Source organism: Chiloscyllium punctatum, chromosome 26, assembly GCF_047496795.1.
Source record: "Chiloscyllium punctatum isolate Juve2018m chromosome 26, sChiPun1.3, whole genome shotgun sequence".
Taxonomy (NCBI): Eukaryota; Metazoa; Chordata; class Chondrichthyes; order Orectolobiformes; family Hemiscylliidae; genus Chiloscyllium; species Chiloscyllium punctatum.
The window spans coordinates 77,759,192-77,785,472 of NC_092764.1; the positions used below are offsets into that span (position 1 = coordinate 77,759,192).

General features: G+C 41.1%; 1 protein-coding gene and 1 long non-coding RNA gene across 7 annotated transcripts in view; one reads left to right on the forward strand and one right to left on the reverse strand.

The window, feature by feature from the left end:
- The window catches only part of LOC140453203 (uncharacterized), a 128,610-nt gene that overhangs the window by 63,149 nt on the left and 39,180 nt on the right, over positions 1-26,281 (forward strand). The window lies entirely within an intron of this gene.
- The window catches only part of cngb1a (cyclic nucleotide gated channel subunit beta 1a), a 217,498-nt gene that overhangs the window by 54,976 nt on the left and 136,241 nt on the right, over positions 1-26,281 (reverse strand). For all 6 annotated transcript variants that reach the window (XM_072547720.1, XM_072547719.1, XM_072547716.1 and 3 more), the window contains 4 exons: positions 20,265-20,315; positions 13,000-13,086; positions 11,766-11,830; positions 3,188-3,310 (listed from right to left, as the gene is read on the reverse strand). In XM_072547720.1, coding sequence (XP_072403821.1) covers positions 3,188-3,310; positions 11,766-11,830; positions 13,000-13,086; positions 20,265-20,315 — 326 coding nt within the window. The remainder of the gene's footprint in view (positions 1-3,187; positions 3,311-11,765; positions 11,831-12,999; positions 13,087-20,264; positions 20,316-26,281) is intronic.

Sequence of the window (26,281 nt, forward strand, 5' to 3'; positions counted from 1 at the left end):
CCCTATCCATTGCATGTAGAACTATGTTGTAACTTCATCAGGTTGACACCTAATTTTTAGGTGTTCCTGATACGCTCTCCTGGAGTCTTCATCAGATAAGGGTTGATCTCCCATCTTGATGGTATTGGTGGATTTGCTAGGCCATGAGGTTAGAGATTGTGGTTGAATACTATTCCTGTGCTGCTGGTCCATAGCACTTCATGGATGCCCAGTTTCAAGATATATTCTAAGTTTGATCAATTTAGCAATGTGGACGTGCGACATAATGTCATGGAGGTTATCATCAATGTGGGGATGGAACATTGCCTCCACAATGTGTAGTGTTCACTCCTAACAATACTACTTTAGATGGATGGATCTGCAGTAAGTAGATTGGTAATGATAAGGGAGAAAGTGAGGACTGCAGATGCTGGAGATCAGAGCTGAAAATGTGTTGCTGGAAAAGCGCAGCAGGTCAGGCAGCATCCAAGGAGCAGGAGAATCGACGTTTTGGGCATGAGCCCTTCTTCAGGAAAGCTTCCTGAAGAAGGGCTCATGCCCAAAACGTCAATTCTCCTGCTCCTTGGATGCTGCCTGACCTGGTAATGATAAGGTCAAGTAAATTTTTCCTCTTGGTGGCACCACCTACCATAGACCTAATCTAGTAACTATATACTTTAGGACTTGGTCAGGTGTTCAGTAGTGGTGCTATCAAGCTACTCTTAAAGGACATTGGAGTTCCCCACCCAATACATTTGTGTACATTGAAGTACATATAACATAGAACATCACAGTGCAGTACAGGCCTTCGGCCCTCAATGTTGCGCCGCCCTGTCATACTAATCTGAAGCCCATCCCACTTACATTATTCCATGTACGTCCATATGCCTGTCCAATGACGACTTAAATGCACTTAAACTTGGCGAATCTACTACCATTGCAGGCAAAGCATTCCATACCCTTACTACTCTCTGTGTAAAGAAACTACCTCTGACATCTGTCTTATACCTATCTCCCCTCACTTTAAAGTTGTGTCCCCTTGTGTTTGCCATCCCCATACTTGGAAAAAAGCTCTCCCTGTCCATCCTATCTAACCCTCTGATTATCTTGTATGTCTCTATGCTCTTACACACTGAATGCTTGTGCTATTTAATATTCAACATAGAGAAATACTGACTCATCAGCCAAGGGGGGAGGGGGTGGAATGATATAAATAGCAGGAGATTTACTCGCCCATGTTTTACTTGATTAGATTAGGTTAGGTTCCCTACAGTGTGGAAACAGGCCCTTCGGCCCAATAAGTCCACATCGACCCTCCGAAGAGTAACCCACCCAGACCCATTTCCCTCTGACTTATGCACTTAACACTATGGGCAATTTAGCACAGCCAATTCACCTGACCTGCACATCTTTGGACTGTGGGAGGAAACCGGAGCACCTGGAGGAAACCCATGCAGACACGGGGAGAATGCACAAACTCCACACAGACAGTTTCCTGAGGCCGGAATTGAACCTGGGTCCCCGGTGCTGTGAGGCAGCAGTGCTAACCATTGAACCATCGTGCCGTCCTGCAGATTTAATGGGGTCTATATTTAATGTTGAGGACCTCCAGGGTAACTGTTTCCTGACTATATACCACAGTGCTACCATCTCTGGAAAGTCTGTTTTGCCAGGAGGACATGGTAGTTTGATACAATGGAGGGCATTTAAGAGTCAGCCACATTGCTGACTGGTGACACATGTGGGCCAAACCAGGAATGGATAACAGATATCCTTCCCTAAAGGGCTTTAATGAACCAGATGGGATTTTACAACAATTGACAATAGTTACATAGCCTTTAGGCTAGTTTTCAATTCCAGGTTGTATTAAATTAAAATGTCACCATCTGTCATGGTGGGATCAAACCTGTGGCTAATGCAATTTATATGTAGTCCCTAGGTGTCCAAATAGCAGAACTCATAAAGCATGTTTTCAACCCAACAGTGGGAACCTAATGTCTGGAAAATTTACAGGTCCTGGTTTGCCTCCTCAGCTGCATCATTCATGTGACAATATCATTAAATATGATATTGATGGCACTATGGTTTGCACTGCTGCCTCACAGTGCCAGGGACCGGTGTTCGATTCCAGCCTTGGGGGACAGTCTATGTGGAGTTTGCACATTCTCCCCGTGTCTGCGTGAGTTTCCTCCCACAATCCAAAGATGTGAAGGTTAGGTGAATTAGCCATGCTAAATTGCCCATAGTTTTCAAGAATGTATAGGTTAGGTGCATTACTCAGGGTAAGTATAGGATAATAGGGTAGGGGAATGGGTCTGGGTGGGTTACCTTTCACAGAGTCAGTTTGCACTTGTTGAGCCGAAATGCCTGTTTCCACACTGTGGTGATTCTATTCTGTTCTAAAAGGTAAATGTCCTAGTTGGGCAATCAATGGTGCCAAATATTACCCGGACGCAGGAGCTCCTGAAGACATAAGCGGCAAAGACAGATAGTAGCTGCGATAGGAGCTGCCACAGCCACACAGAAGAAGAGACAGCACCTCAGAGGGCCAGTAACCTCACGAACACCAAAGTGGACCAATGACAGATCAACATCATGATCCTGTGCAGAGTCCCCCTGCTTTTAACTTCTATCGACTTTGAAGCCAATCACCTTGCACTAACATGCACTAGTGTGTTTGGATTTGTTAATTTTAACTTTGAAAGTTGTATTCTCACCCTCCCCAGCCCTTCTAAAGGTTTTTCAAGGCATTCAATGGGCCTTTAGGTGGAGGCAAGTAGGTCCCTCATCCTCCCCTACTCCCAACTCTCCCTTTGAAAATTGTATTGGGTTCCAGAGGTGGTGAGATCCATTAACCTGCTTTGGGAATGCTGATTCCATCAGCAATTGAGAATCCGTCCTTCTAGAGAAGGCAACAAGTTGAGAGCCATACATCAAATAGCACTTAATTCTATACTGTTAACTGCAGGAGGATATTAAAAAGAATCATGTGACTTGAGGGAACTATTTTAAACATTTTTGTGCAAACCTTCCATTTCAGACATCTCCTTGAGTGATTTCCTGCCATTGTCTTCTACTGGTGCTCCAGTAGAGAATTGCGCTCTCAAAATGTAGACACTTATACGTCGAACAGAAAACCTTTGGAATAATTAAAGGTAATAGATTTAATATAGCAAATTCTGACATGGAAGCATGGAAAGATCCATACCTGTTCCCCTCACCATCATAGACCCACTTTGTGGCTCCAATTCCCTCATAGTCAGATGCCCAGTAATATAGACAGGCATTTATATGGAGGCTGTACAACAGATATATTGTGGTCCTTATAACTCTGTAAAACATAAGGCATTATTTTATATTCAACACTAAAACATTTTAAACATAATTGGAAAACTAGCCATTGATTTATTTGTTACATGAAAATTACTCTGTGCCTCAATATCAACACACTTGTGACAAATCAGTACTGATACTGCCTGAGCCTCATCAACCCACAGTATGACAGAGCTCTGACTGTATTTCTGTGACTCACTGTCCCTTTACGTGAGGGAACTGTGATGCATTTTAAGATCATAAAACTCTTAGTGTAGAAGCAGGCCGTTCAGCCCATACCACCCATCCAGACCCACCCCTCTGCCCTATCCCTGTATTTCCCATGGCTAACCCATCTAGTCTGCATAGCTCTGGGCAATTTATCATGGCTAATCCACCAAATCTGCATATTTTTGGATGGTGGGAGGAAACCAAAGCACCTGGAGGAATCCCACACAGACATGGGGAGAATGTGCAAACTCCACCTGAGGCTGGAATCAAACGCAGGTCCCTGGCGCTGTGAGGCAGCAGTGCTAACCACTAAGCCATTGTGTGTCAAATTTACAGAGGCCAACATTCTTTGCTAAGGTTTTAAAATTTTGCAAAAATCGTTCACAGAATCAAATTCAGAGTCTCCCAAACTATCTGTGGCACTCACCATTTTCAGCTGTGGTGGTGTTCGGGCGGTGATAGGGGTGAGAGTACTGGGGCCTGGTAGATGGATGAGGATATGTTGAATTGTGCATACTTTGCACATTTGTGGTTCACTGAGATAGTGGCACATTTAAAACAGCCATTGCTTTCAATCAGAAGCAATTTTTGTCACTTCGGCCTCTCAAACACACCTCATGGGATTTACACATTTCAAGAAAAGATCAAATATGCCTGAATTCATTGGACAGATCAGGCACCTTTTTAAAATTATTAAGAATAGACATTAATGTTTGTGAAAGGTAGCAATATCTTTAGAACTATGAAACTGTTCAATCATTTTGATCTACTGCTATTTAAATTTTGAAATAAAACCATCCTATGTCTGAAGGTTATGAGGGTAAAGGGTGATGTAGGGGGTCATGAGTTGGTATGGGTTTTTACCAATTGCCATGGAGATTATAAGGGGCTTCATGGGTTGGCATGAGTTGGTACGAACTTGGCATAGTGCTAACATGGGGTAGTGGTGATGATGTTGGCATGAAAGCTATGAGGCATATGATGAAATCCCTCCAGTTATATGCATTTTGTTGCACGGAGTATGTCAGCCACCTATGGCTGGCAACATTTACAGAACAAATAGCTTCAAAATTTACTAAGTAGCCATGTTGATTTCTGATCAGCAATATAACCAAGACTTATTGCCACATTTTCAATAGGCCACTGAAGTGGAGTTCAAAACGTTACAGACAGAGATTAAAGGTCAATGAATTGGGAGATAGAGGTGTAGTCTCTCTGTTAGACGGTCTAATCCTTAGTTTAGGGAAGGCAATTGAACTATATTGAATCTATACTAACTGTAGTTAGGCTTGCAGTGAAAAGTGAAGAGCAGTTGAAAAGCTCTGAACAGCTGGGACTCAGGGAACTGAAGTTCCAGTTCATTGTTTCTGAGGTAGTTGCAAACAATGGTCTAGCTGTCAGTTGGGGTAAGAGACAGAAGCAGACTCCATATTAGGCAGAACTGCCATTAAATGTGTTACTAAAGTCAGCTGAATTACACAGGTTTAGTACGTGAGGAATCAGGGAAGCCCTACAATACTTGAATAGCTCTAGATAATGAGAGTTTGCGAAGTCCGAAGAAGATTTCAGAGAAGCTTTATATAATTAATAGTTCGGTACAGTTGAGAGTGACACTTGAAAATCCACAGTAGTGTTTGCTTCATGCAACTGAGCAAGATTAGGTCTCAGGGACAGACAGCAAAGTTGTAATTTGATGAAGCTAGCTATCTGTGAAAAGCTAGAGTTGTTGCCTGTGATTAAGTGCTAGAGTCTAGGGGATTGTGGACTAGAAAAGGAATGTGATAAACCAGAATAGGAGCAGTCATTTAAATAGTCTATGGCTCAGGAGACAATTTTGATAGATCAACTAAATAGAATTGCAATCCCTTGAGAGATTTAATGAGATATGCATCGTGTCATTAACTTCTGGGGCAGATACTGAGAAATCAATGTTTTGATCACACTCACTATTTGATGTATGCTCGTGGTGTTTGTTCATGGTCTATTACCTATATTTACCACATGTTATTTCTGGATGTTGGAAATAAGTTGTACATATAATGTAGATTATATTACTGTTATAACATAACAGAGGAAAGTTTATTGCTGTTTGTTCAAAACCATGAAATCTTGCAGCTCTATTCTCTGAGTAAGTCCCCTCAAATTTACCTTTTATCTGTTTTAAAACGTTTACTGGCCCAAATGGGACTGAACATAAAGTTGGTTACGTAGTCTGAGATCATAACATGTGACATTGGAACTAGATGAAAGGCATTTTGTAGAATCATTGAATTTTACATGTAGAAGGAGGCCATTCAACCCCTCATGTCTGTACTGGCTCCCAAAAGAGCTACCCAGCTAGTCCCATTCTCTAGCCCTATCTCCATAACCCTGTGACTTCATCACTTTCAAAAATATATCCAACTCTCTTTTGAAATCTCCTATGGAATCCATCTCCACTACTCTCCCAGACAGTGCAGTCCAAATCCTAAAAATTCTCTGAGTGTAAAGAAACTTTTTAATATCTCACACCTAGCTGTCCTGCTGACAGTCTTGAAATTGTAACTCCAGTGGCACAAATTGGAACAGATGGGGCATGGGAAGTGTATCAGGGGTGGTAAAGGGTGGGGCCGGGGGCTCTTTCCAAACTGTTTTTTGTATAATTGGAGCAAAGTCACAGAGCATTGAAGTGGACCTTTTAAACAGCCCACATACACACCTGACCATAATGGCTGCCTATACCCTGTTACTGGGACAAGTGGACCTGATTCCAGTTAGTACTATCTCAACACATCCACAATCTCTAGAGTTTTTTTATTATTCAGTCGTGGGATATGAGCGTTGCTTGTTGGCCAGTGTTTTTATTGCCTATCCTTAGTTGCTTTGAGAAGTTGGTGGTAAACTGCACCACTTGAACCACTGTATTCCACATGCTATGGGCTGACGCAAAATACCACTAAGAAGGAATTCCAGGATTTTGATTCAGTGATATACTTCCAAGTCAGGAATGGACGGGAACTTGCAGGTGATGATGTTCTCATGTATCTGTAGCCTTTGTCCTTCTCGATGGAAGTGGTTGTGGATTTGGAAGGTGAATTTCTGCAGTGCCTCTTTTAGATAGTACACACTGCTGCTCCTGAGCATTGGTAGTGGAGGGAGTGGATGTTTGTGGATGTGGTGCCAATCAAATGGGCTGCTTCATCCTAGACAGTGTAAAGCTTCTTGAGTGCTGCTGGAGCTGCACCCATCCAGGCAACTGGGGACTTTCCATCACACTTGTAACTTGAGCCTTATAGATGATGGACAGGCTTTGGGGAATCAGAAGGTAAGTTATTCGCTGCAGTTTTCTTAATCTCTGACCTGCTCTTGTAGCCACTGGTGAGACCAGTTGAGCTTCTGATCAATGGTAACACCCAGGTTAGTGAGGGATTTAGCAATGATAACACCATTGAATGTTTAGGGATGGCGGTTAGATTGTTTCTTGTTGGAGATAGACATTACCTGACATTTGTGTGGCAAAAATATTGTTTGACATTTATCAACCAAAGCCTGGTTATTGTCCAGATCTTGATGCATTTGAACATAGACTGCTTTAGTGTCTGAGGAGTCATGAATGGAGCTGAACATTGTGTAATCATTGGCGAACATCCCCACATCTGACCTAATGATGGAGGGAAGATCATTGGTGAAGCAGCTGAAGATGGTTGAGCCTAGGACATTATGCTGAGGAACTCCAGTAGAGATGTCCTGTGCTGAGATGACTGACCTGCGACAACCACAATTATCTTCCTATGTGCCAGACATGACAGTGGAGAGTTTGCCCCTGATACCCATTGATTCTAGTTTTGAAGAACCCCTTGATGCCACACTCGGTTGATGTCGAGGGCTGTCATTCTCATCTCACATATAGAATTCAGGTCTTTTGTCCATGTCTGAACCAAGGTCAGTGTTGTAACTGTACTGGAAGAATTTGGCTAGTGGTTCTTGACCACAAGGCTTCAGAACTATTATGTAACATTGTCAGGAACCATAGACTTTGCACTATCCAGTGCCTCAAACCATTTTTTAATGTCATGTGGAGTGCATCAAAGTGGCTAAAGACTGGTTTCTGTGATGCTGGGGACCATTGGATGTGGTGGAAATGGATCATCCACTCGACACTTTTGGCTGAAGCTTGCTGCGACTTCTTCAAGCCTTATGGAGTACAACATGGGAAAGTGTGAGGTCATCACTTTGGTAGGAAGAATAGAGGCATGGGGTGAAAATTCAGAAGTTTGAAGTAAAGAGAATTAGGAGTTCTAGTACAGGATTGTCTCAAGATAAACTTGCAGGTTGAGTCAGCAGGTAAGAATGCAAATGTAATTATGGCATTTATTTTCAGAGGACTTGAATATAAAAACAGGTATGCGCTTCTGACGCTCTATCAGCCTGTGGTCAGACCACATTTGGAGTATTGTGTGCAATTTTGGGCCTCATATCCTGGTAGGATATACTGGCTCTGGAGTGTGTTCAGAGGAAATTCATGAGAATGGTCTCAGAAATGAAAAGCCTAACATATGAGGAATGTTTGAGGACTCTGGGTTTATACTTGATAGAATATCGATGGAGTATCAAGGGGGGTCAAGGGTTATGGGGAGAAAGCGCGAGAATGGGGATGAGAAATTTATCAGCCATGATTGAATGGCAGAGCAGACTTGATGGACTGAATGGCCTAATTTCTGCTTCTATGTTCTATGGTCTTATAGTCTTATCTTTTGCAACGATATGTTGGTTCTTCCTTCACTGAGGTTGGGATACTTGTGGAGCCTCCTCCTCCAATGTTAAATTGTTCACCACCATTCACGACTGGATGTGGCAGGACTGCAGAGTTTTGATTTGATCCTGCTTAGTAGCTTTATTAGATTGACATCTCATTAGATTAGATTACTTACAATGTGGAAACAAGCCCTTCGGCCCAACAAGTCCACAATTAGCATGGCCAATTTACCTAACCTGCACATTTTTGGATTGTGGGAGGAAACCAGAGCACCCGGAGGAAACCCACGCAAACATGGGGAGAATGTGCAAACTCCACACAGTCAGTCGCCTGAGGCGGGAATTGAACCCAGGTCTCTGGCGCTGTGAGGCAACAGTGCTAACCACTGTGCTACCGTGCCTCCCACAAAATTTGCAGAGCTGTCTTACAGACTAATCAAGAAATAGCCTGAATGTAGTCGTATTCAGGGAATTATATCTGACAGACAATGCCCCAGACACCACCTTCACCATCCCTGGATATGTCCTGTCCCACTGACAGAGCAGAACCAGCAGAGGTGGTAGCACAACGGGACACAGTCAGGAGGGAGTTGGCCCGGGAGTCAGGAGGGAGTGGACAATAACCAGGCTTTGGTTGATAAATGTCAAACAATATTTTTGCCACTCAAATATCAGGTAATGTCTATCTCCAACAAGAAACAATCTAACCACCATCCCTAAACATTCAATGGTGTTATCATTGCTAAATCCCTCACTAACCTTATTTTTAGGTATGCCTGGTGTTGCTGTTGGCATACCCCCTTGGATTGATTGGAAAGGCTTGAGTGGGGGATGTACCAGATATGAGGTTGCAGATTGTGTCAGTATGATTCTGCTGCTATTGATGGCTCACTGCGCCTCATGGATGTCCAGTCCTGAATTGCCAGATCTGTTTGAAGTCTGTCCCACTTAGTACGGTGATACCGCCACACAACATGATGGAGGGTATTCTCAATTTGAAGGTGGCATTTCACCTCCACAAGGACTGTACAGTGGTCACGTTTACTAATACTATCATGGACAGATGCATCTGCAGCCTGTAGATGGGTAAGGATGAGGTCAAGTATGTTTTCCATCTTGCTGATTCCCACACCACCTGCCGCAGACCCAGTCTGGCAGCTATGTCTTTAGGACCCAATCAGCTGGATCAGTAATTGCTGCTGCTGAGCTATTCTTGGTAATGGACATTGAAATTCCCACTCAGAGTATATTTTGCATCCTTGCCACCCACAGTGCTTCCACCAAATGTTATTCAAGGAGGAGTACTGTCTCATCAGCTGAGGGAGGACAGTACATGGTTACCAGCAGGAGGTTTCCTTCAGGAATGACCTGAAGCCATGAAACTTCATGGGGTCTGGAGTTAATTTCGATGACTCCCGGGGCAACTCCCTCCTGACTGTGTACCGTTATGCTACCACCTCTGCTGGTTCTGCTCTGCCAGTGTGACAGGACATATCCAGGGATGGTGAAGGTGGTATCTGGGGCATTGTCTGTCAGATATGATTCCCTGAATACGACTACATTCAGGCTATTTCTTGATTAGTCTGCAAGACAGCTCTGCAAATTTTGGCACTAGCCCCCAGATGTTAGTCAGGAGAACTTTGCAGGATTGACAGGGCTGTTTCTGCCATTATCTTTTCCAGTGCCAGATGGCCCGTCTGGTTCCATTTCTTTGTTGAGACCTTGTAGCAATTATTACAATTAAGTAGCTTGTTAGACCAGTTCAGAGGGACGTTAAGAGTCAACCACATTGCTGCGGCTCTGGAGTCACACGCGGGCCAGAGCAGGTGAGGTGAAGGACATGAGTGAACCAGAAGGATTTTTCTGACAATTGGCAATGGTCAGGAGATTCTTAATTCTAGATTCTTGTTTTAGTGAAGATCCATCTATTCAGGGCAGATTCTCCCAGTCAGTTTTGCAGATTCATGAACTTTAAGAACTCTGCGCAACACACTCAGGAGCCTTTTCTGATTGCATTAATGGAGTGTGTGGGAATTTAAGGCATCTTTGACTCTGTCAGTAGGTTCTTTGTCCTTTAGTATCCAGAGGTAATTAATGTGCAGCTGTCTACCCAGATAGTGTATAGAAGCAATACTATGTCCCTCGTTTATCATTGACCTTCCAGATGAGAAAGTTTTGATTATGTCTATAGGTGATCCTGTAACATAATGATGACCAGACTCTTTCTAGAGTAACACAGTAATATCCTATTAATGCACAATAGCAGATATTCTGTAGGGACTTCTGTGGTTCTGCGGTAGTGTCCCTAATTCTAATCCGGGAGGCCTGACATCAAATCCCACCTGCTGGAGAGATGAGTAATAACATCTCTGAACAGGTTGATAAGAAAATATCTAATACTAGATATTCTAGATCCATACTTCTCAAACTTTCTCTGCTGTGACACCATTTCAATTCATGTGACGCTGGGCTGTAAATTTAGTGGGGTGGGGATGGTACAGAGATATTTAGTAGATTGTAGGTAAAGACTTGAGCATGCCTTATTGCTCCTTTATCCCTCAAATGTTTCCTCTCCTTCCCCCCCAATCTCCTCCATCTTCTTCAGTTCCCCATCTCCTTCATTCCTCCATCTGCCCCCTCTCCTCCTCCTCTCATCTTAATCCTCCCCATCCTCCCTTCTTAACTTTCCTCCATCTGCCCTTCTTAAACTCCTCATTTCCCCCACTCTCTCCCTCGCATTAACCCCTTCTCCCTAACCCACCCTCCATAACTCCCCCAACGCTTTAACAACCCCTCCATATCCCTCCTCTCCTTAACTGCATCCTCACCATCTACCCCACTCTTCTCTTGCAGTTCTCATCTCCAGCATGAGAGAAGTTGACAGGATCCATAATTTTTCGAATAACAAAATACCCACCTATTCACAGGTATTTGCAATTGCAATAATTAAATCTCAGACAGCAGCTTATTAGGCCATGTAACCAACAAGAAAACCTCCAGAGAAAATAAAGAGGCCTTGTTGGTGACAGAACTCTGATTCCTGATGAAGGGCTTTTGCCCGAAATGTTGATTTTCCTGCTCCTTGGATACTGCCCGACCTTCTGCGCTTTTCCAGAACCACTCTAATCTTGACTCTGATCTCCAGCATCTGCAGTCCTCACTTTCGCCTGGTGACAGAACTCGGTCAAACTCCACGGCAGATATTGCTGTCTCTGAGCCCATCACCCCAACATCTCATCTCATCTCATGATCCATAGTTTAGCAAATCCTGCTCAGGATGTGACAGTACCTAATGGCACTTCATTTAAAGGGGGCAGCATCTGGGTATTATTGTGTTTAAAGGAGATAATATGTGGGAACCACTGTGTTGTAAAGAACAGAAGGTATTATCAATGACATAAAGTGGAGTATTTGGATGTCAGTATGTTCCACAGGATACCCAAGATCTAAGTACATCACTAAGACCTAGAAAAGATATATGTCCATGTACTACAATCAGTTATACGCACCTATATATATAGGCCTTGCTCATTATAGCCTCCAGCCGGTCATTGAATTCTAGGAAGGTCATGTACTGTTAGGAAAGATTAATGAAACATTAATTCAGTGATATCAATACATTTGCACTTAGCAAAAGATATATGGCACTGACCTGAAAGCAACAAAATGTAATCATGAAACAAATCAGTTGGCAACTGTTTAACTTAATTAATAAAATATAATTCAGAATCTTGTGTAAGTTGAGAGTAAACCAGAGTGACAGATTTCATACCCACCCATATTGGTCACTAATGCTGGTGACTCTTGCAGGTCAGCCCAATTAATATTGAGCTCATGTAGTCTAGAATGCATCGTCTAAAAGGATGGTGAAAGCAGTTCAATAATAATATTCAAAAATAATACATGCAGAATGTATTCTTAAGGCAGAGGGAGATAGTTCGTGATTATCAAGGGAATGAAAGATTGTCAGACATGTGCAGGAATGTACGATTGAGGTTAAATTCAGATCAGCCATGTTCTTATTGAATGGCAGAGCAGACTCAAAGGATCAAGCGGTCTATTTTTATTCCTTGTTCATACATACTTGAAAAGCAGAAAAATCACAGGGTTATGCAGGAAGAGCAGGGAAGAGGTCCTAGTTGGATAGCTTTTTCAAAGAGCTCATAAAAGCATGATGGGCTTAAAGATTTCCTTTACACCCTGAAGGTTAAGCTAAGGAACCACACTAAGCATCAGAGTAGCTGGACAATGTCAGAGTCAGAGAGAGATTGGAGTTGTTGGATAGTGTCAAGGTACCAGGGAGAAATTAACATCTTTGGATGATATTGTAATGATCAGAGGCAAATGGTATGTTTCAGACTTGCTGCTGTTGTCAAACAGATTAGGTTTATGCAGGCCTAGAAATTGAACTTGAGTTTCCCCCAGTATCTGACCAATATTAATCCCTCAATAAACATCAGTAAAACAGATTCCCCATTCATCAGCATGTTTTTGTGGGAGCTTGCTACATGTCTAATATCCAACATATCCAACATTGACTGCACTTCAAAATTACTAAATTGCCAATAAATCACACTGAGATGTCTGAACATTGGGCAAGGTGCTTTAGAAGTGTAAACTCTTTTTATTTCTTTCTGATTGTATTCAAACATGATACTCCTTTGCCAACAAGCTATTTCTAGTGACAGTAGATTTAATAGTTATAAAGTCTCAATATTCAAGAGAAAACATCAATAAACTCACCTTCATGAGGCGCGGGAACCTTAATACAGGTCTGAAACCTAACTTAATGTACAAAATGTCCAGCGGCAAAAGCGAAACTAAATCCATCTAGAAATAAAGTCAGAAAATTTACATTTGCCACTTAGTTTCTCTTTCCTGCTTTTGAAGATTTCTTTTTCCCTCTCACATATCAAATCTATTCTGAAGTGATGGATCAGTTCTATTAATTTAGTCATTTGCAAGTACAGATACACAATCCTTTATCCAAAATCCTTGGGGCCAGTTGCTTTTCCGAATTCGGAATTTTTTGGGTTTTCAAGAAAATGACATTTTCACAGTGAAACAAAAAAAACTACCAAACAGCAGACACGTGTGAATAGAATGAACGCTGAGACACAATTGATGCCTGCCAGTGCTGGGTCACGCTGCCACTTCACATCTGAGTGATGTGGTTCAAGTGGGTGTGGATTTGGTCACCTGTTTGCAACCAAAGTGACATTCCACACTCCACAAAAAAATTTCAGATTTCGGATTTTGTGGATTTTGAAATTTCGGATAAAGGATTGTGTACCTGTACAGGAATGATTTTGCTCTCTCCCACACTTTGAAATATGCACACAAAATATCTAACTCATAAAAATAATATTGCACATGTCAGTTGTTATTCTATCACTAAATATTCACCATCCTGTTCATCAGGATGTGACTGGTGGTGTCCCACAAAGTACTGAGACTGGACCTCAGATATTGGTAATCTAGATGTTGGAATATAAAGAAACACATACAATGTTCTAATAATGAAAATAAACTTGGCAATGTAAGCCATCTGATGGATATGTAAAAATATAGAGATATTGATGAATGAATGGGTGAAGCTGCGGCAAGTTGATTTGGATACAGGCAGATATGAGGTAACTTCCTTTGGATCTAAATAGAAAAGGTAGAAACATTGGGGATCCAGAGAGTCTTGGTGGGTCTGGGTACATTGATGATTAAATTTAATGAAAATAATCATAAGGAAAACAAAATAATTGAAAGGGAATTCCTTTCTTTATATGTAAAGCACTAGACTATGCTAGAGTCAGTTAGCTAAGTTGGCTGGATGACTGGTTTGCAATGCAGTGTAATGCCAACAGTGCGGTTTTCATTACTACAATTGTTGAGGATACCATGACGGACTCTCCTTCTCAACCTCTTTACCCTTAGGTTAAATGACCCTCAGTTTAAATACCTTTTTATTAGAACATAAGGGGTAGAAGTTATATTTCAGTGAGATAAAGATCTGGATATATCACATGTGAACAGTTGTTGGCACAACACCCTGAAGGAAATACAACTTGGATTTAGATAATTTGATTAGCATTTTCAACATATTAAAAGGAACAGTAAGGATAGGCAAAAATAAACTATTTCTGTTGTTTGGGAAGTCCAGGGTCAGTGAGCTTAGTCTAAGAACTAAAGGGAGATCTTTCAGAAATGAACTTACAAAATAATTCTAGTAGAGGTTTGAAACACACCTCCAAGGTGGCGATTGATGCTAGTTCAATTGTTGATTTTAACCAAAATTTGATAGATTTTTTTGTTAACCAAAGGGACAAAGGCAAGTGTGTGTATTGTGGTTGCAGGTCAGCTATGATTCCATTGAATGACAGACTGGCTCAAGAGGCCAGATGGTCTTTTCCTGCTCCTTGGTTCTTAAGTATCTACAGTCTTAACTCTATTATTCCTTGTTATGTTTGTTGCTATTTGTTGGCAGACAATAGCACAAAGCTACTATTTCTTGCCAGAAACATCAAAAGAACACAGAAGCACTATCTTAAAATCAGAGTAGTCAGCAGTATAAACAAATGGTAGAAATTTTGAATTTTGAATGGCTGAACAAGCTTGAGGGGCTATTTGGCCTACTGTTCCATAGTGGGTGTGATGGAAAGATCTCATGTCCAAAATCTGAGTTAGCTCTATGCCTGGAAAATCTACTGCTGCAAACCTTGTTTTTCTGGGCATTAAAAATTCCACATGAATTCCCATATACCCAATGATAGCTGAAACACATTGAGTAGTGACGTGACAATTGTCCAGCATTATTGAGGTGACAAAAGCATTAGTGTACATATAGCCCTCTCCATGGCTTACACTAACACCTCACCACCACATTGTCAAGGGAATTTAGAGATGAGCATTAAATACTATCAAAGCCTGTCTCTTGTGAATGTACATTTAAAAAATGATGAAATGCACAATCTACTTGTGTCATTTATAGTTATTGCTGTATTAAAAACTGCACACTCACTTTGGGCAGTTGGGGAGGATGCTGAAGTGACACTGGAAGATAAATTAGATGGCTAGACAAGGAGGCATTCAAGCCTAATGGACCATAAATGCATTTTCCATGTGGTTCCACAACTAAGAAACTGCTGAGCAGAAGACCATGGGAAATTCACAGTGATCACAGTGTACTCCTAAACATTCATAGAGTTATGTAAAATATTCAGTACGGAAAGAGGCAATTCACAGAAACTCATCCAAGCTGATGCTTTGTAAACAGAAATTGCTGGAGAAGCTCAGCTGGTCTGGCAGCATTCTTGGAGAGAAAGCAAAGTTTACGTTTCTGGTCCAGTAACACTTATTCAAAACTGATTGTAGCCAGGAAAAGATTGGTATATGTGCTGAAGATGGGGTGGGGGGAATGGGTGGAGTAAACAATAGGCTGAATGGAGACCAGAGACAGAGAAGTGGGCAGACAAAGAATTGGGTAATGATTAGCCCAGGAAAATCAATAGCTATTAATGGGATCATTAACACAAAACGCAGACAGGGTGATTTGCAAAAAATGACCCTGAGCTTCTGGTTGGCTGCCACTTCAACACACCATCATGTTCCCTGGCCAACATCTCAGTCTCAGGCTTGTTGCAGTACACCAGCAAAGCTCAGTACAAGCTGGAAGAACAACATTTCATTTTTTGCTTGGGGACACTGCAGCCTTCAGGACTCAATATCAAGTTCAATAATTTCAGGGCCTGAGTATCTTCCCCCAACTCCTCCACTCTCGGCCTTGTGATCACATGGGCTGCTACCACAGCCAACCCTTTGTCAGCTACTAATGGTCTCCATTATTGATTTCCCCAGACTGACCATTCCTTTGCCTGCCTAACTGCTGTTCTCTGTCTCTGGGCTCCATCCCCACCTATCGTTTACTCCTTTCCACCACATTCAGCATATATACCAATCATTTTCCTAGCCACAATCAGTTCTGAAGAAGGGTCACTGGACATGAAACATTAATTCTGCCTTCTCTCCACTGATGCTGTCGGACCTGCTGAGTTCCTCCAGCAATTTCTGTTTTTGCTTCAAATTTCTAGCATCTGCAGTTGTTTGGTTTTTAAAATGTAAGTAATGCTTACTGCAAGAGGTAAAGTGTGGTGGAAGTGGAGTTTCAAGAAATGCAGGAAGAAGGTCTTTGATCTACCTTTCTTTTGGCATCCTTGATTTGATTTACAAATTGTGCAGTAGAAGAAGCAGGTAAATCAGGAACGGGTATCATTAGAAATTGTTAGTTCTATCAGTATTTTAAGTACTGTATAGTTTTATCTGCATTGTAAAGTTTATTGCCAGTGCTAAAACCTATTGGGAGATGTAATTGCTAAATAATTAGCAATTATTAATTATTAACACATAGAACAGATGTACTGTGACTGCAGAAAATAGGAACTTCTGGATACCAGTGATCTAGGACAAACACATCTTCGATAAGTACTTGCAACTTCAGGTACTTCAGCTTAGAGATACTGAGCTGGGGAAAGTTATCTGTACTTTTTTTAGAGAAGATATTCACACTTCTTAGGATGGTGTGTTCTGAATTATTCAGTGGTCAGGGATGGAAAGATGTGACAGCAAATGAGGTAGGTAGAGGAAACCAGAGAGCCGAAATGCAGAAGCCTCTGTTTTTGCAATTGTTTCACAGGTTTTAAATTTTCTTAGCTTGTTTGGATAAGAGTTAGGGCTGCAGGGTGAATGAGCTAACTGGCCATGGCATTCGGTACAGATAGGCATTCAAGGAAGGGCTTAAAAATGAACACAGTTCTATTAGGACAGTATACTGAAAGGAGTTAACACCGCTCTCTGCAGCAAAGGGCATGAGTGCAGAAAATTGTGCTGTCCTCCCAATACCAAAATTTGGGATATCTGCTCTGGGCTACAGAAGGGAAGGATCCAGTGGTCATGGTCTATTTCTGTAGCTATGACATAATTGGAACTGGGAAAGAGGTTCTACTGAGAGAATATGAGAAGTTAGATGCTAAATTAAATCAGTTAAATTTGCAGAACTTCAAAGATAATAATCTTTGGATTACTACCTCAGTCATGTGCAAATTAGCAAAGGATAAATAAGATAAGGTAAATGAATGTATGGCTCATTGACTGATGTGGAAGAAGTGGGTTCTGGTTTGTGGGGCACTGGCATCAACACTGGAGAAAGTGGGATCTGTACCATTAAGATGGTCTTCACCAGGACCATGCTGGGAGTAGTGTTCTTGCAATGCACACTACAAGGAAAGTAGAGAGGACTCTATGAGGGGGTTGAAGGCTGAAGTATTCGGTAAATGTAACAAACTAAGGGATAGAATCAACATAGGAGCAACATAGTAATGTGGAAAATGAAGATCAGAATGGAAAGGACGGACAGAAACAAAACATATGGGTACACCAGCAATCAAGACTAGTTGTGACACAAATGAAAAAAAAACTAAAGACTATGTATCTGAATGTGCGTAGAATCATAAATGAATTGATAGGGAACATCGACTTGAATAAATATGATTTAATAACCATTATGAAGACACAGGTGTGGGATGACAATTCGGAATTGGGGTCTGAATATTGAGCAGTATTGACATATGGCATTCAAGAAGAACAGGAAGCTAGGTAAAAGTGGACGGAGCTCTCCTAATCAATGATATTGGTGAAATAGTTACAAATGACTTTAATTAGTAGATTAGGATATGGAATTGGTTTGGGTGAAACAGGTGAAATAAATCACCAGTGGGAATGGTCTACAGATCCCTGAACAACAACCACAATGTAGGAAGAAGTATACAAGAGGAAGTATTAGTTGCTTGTGAAAAGGGAGAGTAATAATCATGGATGATTTTAATCTACAAGTAAACTGGAAAAATTAGATTGGTAATAGCCTCAATGAGGAGCTCATAGGACACTTTGGAGTTAGTTTCTTATAACAGAATATTCAACAGACAGTAGAGTAGGCTACAGTACTGTGTAACATGACAGGATTAATTATTGACCTCAGATTGAAGGCATCTCTGGGAGCAGTGATCATAATTTGAAAGAAAATCTATCTAAGACTAATATTTTACACTTAAATAAGGGCAAACATTTGGGAATGAATGCTGAACTGGCTGAAGTGAACCAGGATATCAAGCGAGCAGATGGATCAGTAGAGAAACAGTGGTAAACATATAAAATTGTACTTGAGAGTACTCAGCTTGAGTACATTCCTACTATAAATAAAAATTCTAAGGGAAGGACCCACAATCTACGGTTAACTAAAGAAGTAAGGGAAATGTCACACTGAAAGAAAAAACATAATGGCTCAAAGATGAGAAGAAGGTCAGAGTATAAATAACAATAGAAAAAAGACTATAATGTTAACCAGGAGAAATAAGTTGGAGCATGAGAGTAAGTTAGCAAGAAATATAAAAGCAGATAGAAAGAGTTCCTATATGTATATATAAAGGAAAAGATCAAGTAAATTGAGTGTTGGTTCTCTAAAGAGCGAGAATGGGAAGTTAATAGCAGATAATAAAGAAATGAAAGATGGAATGAGTAAATATTTTGTTTCTGTCTTCACTTTAGTAGTTAAGAATAAGAATGCAGAGTATTTTCTGAACAGAGAATGGCTGTGAAATTTCAAGGTGCAAAGGGATATAACTTCTACTGATGAGTCACAAAACATCAGCATGCCAGTGATTAAGAAGGTTAATGGAATATTGTCTTTTGCTAGGCGAAGAACTGAACTTAAATTTAAGGATGTTATGCTTCGGTTATACAAGTCAGTACTGTTAGAACACTTGTGGAATACTGTGTGTGTTTTTGGTCTCCTTATTTAAGGAAAAATGTAATAGTGAAAGGCGATTCAGAGGAACTTTACTCGTTACTGAAAAAAAATATAATGTAACACAAAGGGACTTGGGGATATTCGTGCCTGAAGGCTAGCACACAAGTGCAGCAGGTGATCAGGAAAGCTAATAAAAAAGGGCTGGCATGGTGTTCAGTGGTGAGCACTGCTGCCTCACAGCACCAAGGACCTGAGTTTGATTCCATCTTGTCTGTATGGAGTTTGCATATTCTCCCCATCTCTACATGGGTTTCTTCCGAGTGTTCCAGTTTCTTCCCACAATCTAAAGATGTGTCAATTAGGTGAATTAGCCATGCTCAATTGCCCATAGTGTTCAGAGATGTGTAGGTTAGGTACATTAGTCAGAGGGAAATGTAGAGTAATAGGATAGGGGAATGGGTCTGGGTAGATTACTCTTTGGAGGGTCACTGTGGACTTGTTGGGCCAAATGGCCTGTTTCCACACTGTAGAGATTCTATGAAATTAATACCTTCAATGAATGAGTTATCTCTTGAGTAAAATTTGGACAGGTTGGGCTTTGTTTTCACTGAAGTTTAGAAGAGTGACTTTATTGATGTATATAAGATCCTGAACAATCTTGACAAGATTGTGGAAAGGATATTTCCTACAGTGGATGAGTCCAGAACTAGGGCACATTGTTTTAAAATTAGTGGTTGCTCTTTTAGGACAGTGATAAGGGGAATTATTTTCTTTCAGAGTGCCCCTTGGAAATCTGTCTCAGGTGGAGGTGAGGTCATTGAATATTCTTAAGGTGAAGGTAGTTAGATTTTTGTTAGGCAAGGGAATCAAAGGCCATTGGTGTTGCAGGGAATGTGGAACTTAGAGCACAAACTTATCAGCCATGATCTTATTTAAAGGCAGAGCAGGCTTGAGGAGCTGAATGCTCCTACTTCATATGTTTGTTCTCGCATAAGGCTTCTCCTGCTTTTCAGAATCTAACCCCATCAACAAAAGTTTATGTTCCTTTCCCCCTCGCATTTACCTAAATTCCCTTCAAATCTCTCCTATTTCCAAAGCCCACTGCAGCATCTAGGAGAATGCCCTAAAAAATGTACTTACAAATAAATTGATATACAATATTTAAAGCAACTCATTCAAAGACTGCAATATACTTCATCAATTTCACAATACTCACCTTGAATTTAGGTGTTTTCATGTAATTTTCTCTCATAGGCTTTATTGCTGTCTGAAATATAGAATCACAGAAGTTAATCTACTAAGGTAGCCTTTTACCTGGTGGTTCCCAAGAAGCTCAAATAGAAGATATTAATTTGAGAGTGGATACTGCACATTTATAGAATCCCTACAGTGTGGAAACAGGCCATTTGGCCCAACAAGTCCACACTGACTCTCTGAAGAGTAACCCAACCAGACCCTTTCCCTTACTACTCTACTTTTCCTTGACTATGCAACTAACCTACAGATCCCTGAACACTATGTCCAATTTAGTATGGCCAATTCAACTAACCTGCACATCTTTGGACTGTGGGAGGAATCGGGAGCACCCAGAGGAAACCCACGCAAACATGGGGAGAATGTGCAAACTCCACACAGACAGGCGCCCGAGGCTAGAATCAAACCCGGATTCCTGGTGCTGTGAGGCAGCAGTGCTAACCACTGTGCCACCATTGTTGGATGTCAACAGTTTCTAAATGAGATTTAAGTCTCTGTTACCTAAAAATAACAGCATTGACTTTTGGGCAGCCACCAGCCTTTCATATCATTGATGCTGAACCTTACAAGCCATGCCCCATTCTCCCAAATAGTATTCCTAGCTCTTAATAGAGTGTCAGGTCATCTCTTAGAAACCATAAGTTGCGCTCTATATAAAACATGAAACAACTCACTAAGAGCCTTTCGGTTGCCATATAGTTATTTTCATCCCAACCAAGTTTCCTACTGAAATGGTTTGCTCAGGTGCTCTGAAGAGAGGTTTGCTCAGTTTGAAAATAAATACATCATGATTTTCTGAACTGAAGGTCAATTGTGGAGCTCAGTTATATGTTTTGGAGATTGGACTGGGGTGTACAAAGTTAAATATCACACAACACCAAGTTATAGTCAAACAGGTTTAATTGGAAGCACTAGTTTTCGGAGCACTATTCCTTCATCAGGTGGTTGTGGAGTACACAGTTGTAAGACCAGTTGTAAGGCTATAAATTCTGTGTCTTACAATTGTGTACTCCACAACCACCTGATGAAGGAGCAGCGCTCCGAAAGCTAGTGCATCCAATTAAATCTATTGGACTTTAACCTGGTGTTATGTGATTTTTAACTTCAGTAATATGTTATTATATCTGCCACAAACTAAAGTTACAGCAAAGATAGCGATCACACAACTATGACAAATCAGCCAGTGCATTATGTACAAATGCCTTTTTCCAAATATCCACATTTTCATAAAAGATAACCAAAAATGCATACACGATCATTTATTATGACAAGTTACCCAATATCCATGGTCAGCAAGGAAAATAATTATTCATTAACAAAACTGGATTTTAATTATATCCAGTCTCATTTCCATCAGTTTCTGAACATGCATTGCATACATAATCTAAATGTCATGCAGGTCTTTTAACGGCATGTGTGAGCAATGGCTTTGGATGTTCATTTGGTGTCTGCTCATTCCAAGGGCGGTATTTCTTCTCTGAGAAGTTTAATTCCCATAGCAAAAGCTTTTTCCATTTCTGTTGCTGGAGAATGGTGCACATCTATGAATGATGGTCATTTTGTACATTGTGCACACAGTGAGATCAAATCTCTCTGATCAGCTGCCTGAAATGAAGGAACAACACCTCTACTTGTACACATGTATGTTTGGCTGCAACAATATATCTGGTAATTCACAGTCACTGCATGTGATCAAGGTGACAACTGCTCTATACAGGTTTCACATTGCCATATAGGCTGACTCTTTTTGAGAGTGTTGAATGTTTGCTCTCTAACTGGATCTCCAGTGCTCAGCTCTGGCAATTTAACGGTCAGTTTTATCAAAGTGAAATTTGGCTTTTTGTCCCTTTACCTTGATTTTTTTCACTGACATCCATTGCTTCTTCTGCTTCAATGGTGTGTTTTTGCTATTGCACAAGTAATTTGGATTCAGGTTGACATTTGTCTTTATATTGGACTATAGTCTTCAGTCTCGACTGGAGTTGATTTGCTTGATTTCATTATGATGCCTTTGGTGATTTTCATTGCTGTATGTTCTTGCCATTTGATTGGTCCTAGCATTTGAGATAATGCATGGTGTTGAAATCTGTGATCATCCAAGGTGGAGGACGGGAAAAATTTCTGCCTGTTAACAGCTGCTCCTTGTTTGAGGTATTTTAGATGTGATTAGCTGGAGGTGATTTCCTCGAATTCCAAGAGCAGCAATTACTGTTTTTTATGCTGTTGCATTGTTTTGGAATTTTGGGGAAAAAAAGTCAAAACAACAACAGTTTTAAAAGGGAGAAGAACAGACAAAGGAAGCACAAAGTGAGGACAGTGCAGGAGAGAGAGAGAGAGAGAGAGAGAGAGAGACAAAACCTGCATAGTTACTGCCTTTGCTGTTTTGAATTCATGTATCGCTGGACATCGGAGTGCGTCTGGGAAAATTAACAAACAGTGAAACAGTGAAAATTCAGTGAATTCAGTGAAACAGTGAATGAGCAGACACCAAATGAACATCCAAAGCCATTGCTCACACATGCCGTTAAAAGACCTGCATGACATTTAGATTATGTATGCAATGCATGCTCAGAAACTGATGGAAATGAGACTGGATATAATTAAAATCCAGTTTTGTTAATGAATAATTATTTTCCTTGTTGACCATGGATATTGGGTAACTTGTCATAATAAATGATCGTGCATGCATTTTTGGTTATCTTTTATGAAAATGTGGATATTTGGAAAAAGGCATTTGTACAAAATACACTGGCTGATTTGTCATAGTTGTGTGATCGCTATCTTTGCTGTAACTTTAGTTTGTGGCAGATATAATAATCTGATCTTGGAGGAACCTGTTTGGGCGAAGATCACAGCACAGAATCAGATAAGTTAATTGTTGTTTTAAGTGTGTCCAACAGAAAGGCTGCAGTAGTGAGTAGAGTGGGTTCTTTCTTGATTATATGTTTTTGGAGATATGTCTCTTGATTAAACTTAAAATATAAGCCATAACTATTAATTTAACCTGGGGCAGTGTTTTGTAGAGGAATATGACGGTGTTATTTTCTGGGTCTGTAGATTGTGAAGGAGCAAAAATGGCCTTTAGTACAGTAATATATACTTCTTGTCTGATGTGGGAGGTTAAAAAGAGTTATTGGGTCACTGCTGATTATATCTGCCATAAATGCTGTTGGATGCAAATCTCAGCAGATTGAATAGATCGGTTGGAGAGACAGTTAGAAGCAGGTATTTGCAACAGCAACAGTATGTGATGGATGGCAGTTATAGGAAGACGGGAAGTCTCAGATACAATCAGATAGATGGGTTAACTCCAGGAAAGGTAAGAGAGGTAGGCACCTGGTGCAGGAGGTTTTTGTGGATATACACATTTCAAACAGGTATGCTGTTTTGGAAAATGTAGGGGGTGATGGATTCTCAGGGGAACATAGCATGAACAGCCAAGTTTCTGGTATTGAGACTTTCTCTCATGCAATGAGGGTTACGTTGGCTTCCAAGAAATCAATTGTGTTCGGGGATTCTGTAGTCTGAGGTACAGACAGACGTTTCTGAGGCCAGCAGCGAAAAAGCAGAATGGTGTGTTGCTTCCCTGGTGCGTTGCTTCCCTGGTGCCAGGATCAAGGATGTCTCAGAGAGGTGCGGAATGTTCTCATGGGGAAGAGGGGTCAGCAAGAGGTAATTGTCATATGGGAACCAACGACATAGGAAGGGGAAAGTTTGAGATTCTGAAGGGAGATTACAGAGAGTTAGGCAAAAATGTAAAAAGGAGGTCCTTGAGAGTAGTAATATCTGGATTACTCCCAGTGCTACGAACTAGTGAGGGCAGGAATAGGAGGATAGAGCAGATGAATGCATGGCTAAGAAGCTGGTGTATGGGAGAAGGATTCACATTTTTGGATCATTGGAATCTCTTTTGGGGTAGAAGTGACCTGTAAAAGAAGGATGGATTGCACCTAAATTGGAAGGAGACTTATATACTGGCAGGGAAATTTGCTCGAGCTGCTTGGGAGGATTTAAACTAGAAGGTGGGGGGGGGGGGGGGTGGAGGTGGGACGCAGGGAGATAGTGAGGAAAGAGATCAATCTGAGACTGTTACAGTTGAGAACAGAAACGAGTCAAACAGTCAGGGCAGGCTGGGACAAGGTAGGACTAATAAATTAAACTGCATTTATTTCAATGCAAGGGGCCTAACAGGGAAGGCAGATGAACTCAGGGCATGGTTAGGAACATGGGACTGGGATATCATAGCAATTACAGAAACATGGGTCAGAGATGGGCAGGACTGGCAGCTTAATGTTCCAGGATACAAATGCTCCAGGAAAGATAGAAAGGGAGGCAAGAGAGGACAGAGAGTGGAATTTTTGATCAGGGATAGCGTTACAGCTGTGCTGAGGGAGGATATTCATGGAAATACATCCAGGCAAGTTATTTGGGTGGAACTGAGAAATAAGAAAGGGATGATCACCTTATTGGGATTGTATTATAGACCCCTAATAGAAGGAAATTGAGAAACAAACTTGTAAGGAGATCTCAGCTATCTGTAAGAATAATAGGGTGATTTTGGTAGGGGATTTTAACTTTCCAAACATAGACTGGGACTGCTATAGTTTTAAGGGTTTAGATGGAGAGGAATTTGTTAAGTGTGTGCAAGACATTTTTCTGATTCAGTATGTGGATGTACCTACTCGAGAAGGTGCAAACTTGACCTACTCTTGAGAAATAAGGCAGGGCAGGTGACTGAAGTGTCAGTGGGGGAGCACTTTGGGGCCAGCGACCATAATTCTATTAGATTTAAAATAGTGACGGAAAAGGATAGACCAGATCTAAAAGTTGAAGTTCTAAATTGGAGAAAGGCCAATTTTGACGGTATTAGGCAAGAACTTTCAAAGGCTGATTGGGGGCAGATGTTTGCAGGTAAAGGGACAGCTGGAAAATGGGAAGCCTTCAAAAATGAGATAACGAAAATCCAGTGACAGTCTATTCCTGTTAGGAAAGGCTGGTAGGTACAGGGAATGCTGGATGACTAAAGAAATTGGGGGTTTGGTTAAGAAAAAGAAGGAAGCATATGTAAGGTATAGACAAGATAGATCGAGTGAATCCTTAGAAGCGTATAAAGGAAGTAGAAGTATACTTAAGAGGGAAATCAGGAGGGCAAAAAGGGGACATGAGATAGTTTTGGCAATAGAATTAAGGAGAATCCAAAGGGTTTTTACAAATACATTAAGGACAAAAGGGTAACTAGGGAGAGAATCAGGCCCCTCAAAGTTCAGCAAGGCAGCCCTTTGTGTGGAGATGCAGAAAATGGGGGAGATACTAACTGAGTATTTTGCATCAGTATTTACTGTGGAAAAGGTCATGGAAGATATAGACTGTTGGGAAATAGATGGTGACATCTTGCAAAATGCCAAATTACAGAGGAGCAAGTGCTGGATGTCTTGAAATGGGTAAAGGTGGATAAATCCCCAGAATCTCATCAGGTATACCTGAGAACTCTGTGGGAAGCTAGAGAAGTGATTGCTGGGCTTCTTGCTGAGATATTTGTATTATCGATAGTCACAGGTGAGGTACCAGAAGACTGGAGGTTGGCAAACGTGGTGCCACTGTTTAAGAAGGGTGGTAAGGACAAGCCAGGGAACTATAGACCAGTGAGCCTGATGTTGGTGGTGGGCAAGTTGTTGGAGGGAAGGCTGAGGGACAGGATTTACATGTTTTTGGAAAGGCAAGGACTGAGTAGAGATAGTCAACATGGCTTTGTGCATGGGAAATAATGTCTCACAAACTTGATTGAGTTTTTTGAAGAAGTAACAAAGAGGATTGATGAGGGCAGAATGGTAGATATGATCTATAAGGACTTCAGTAAGGCGTTCGACAAGGTTCCCCATGGGTGACTGATTAGCAAGGTTAGATCTCATGGAATACAGGGAGAACTAACCATTTGGATGCAGAACTGGCTCAAAGGTGGAAGACAGAGCGGGGTGATGA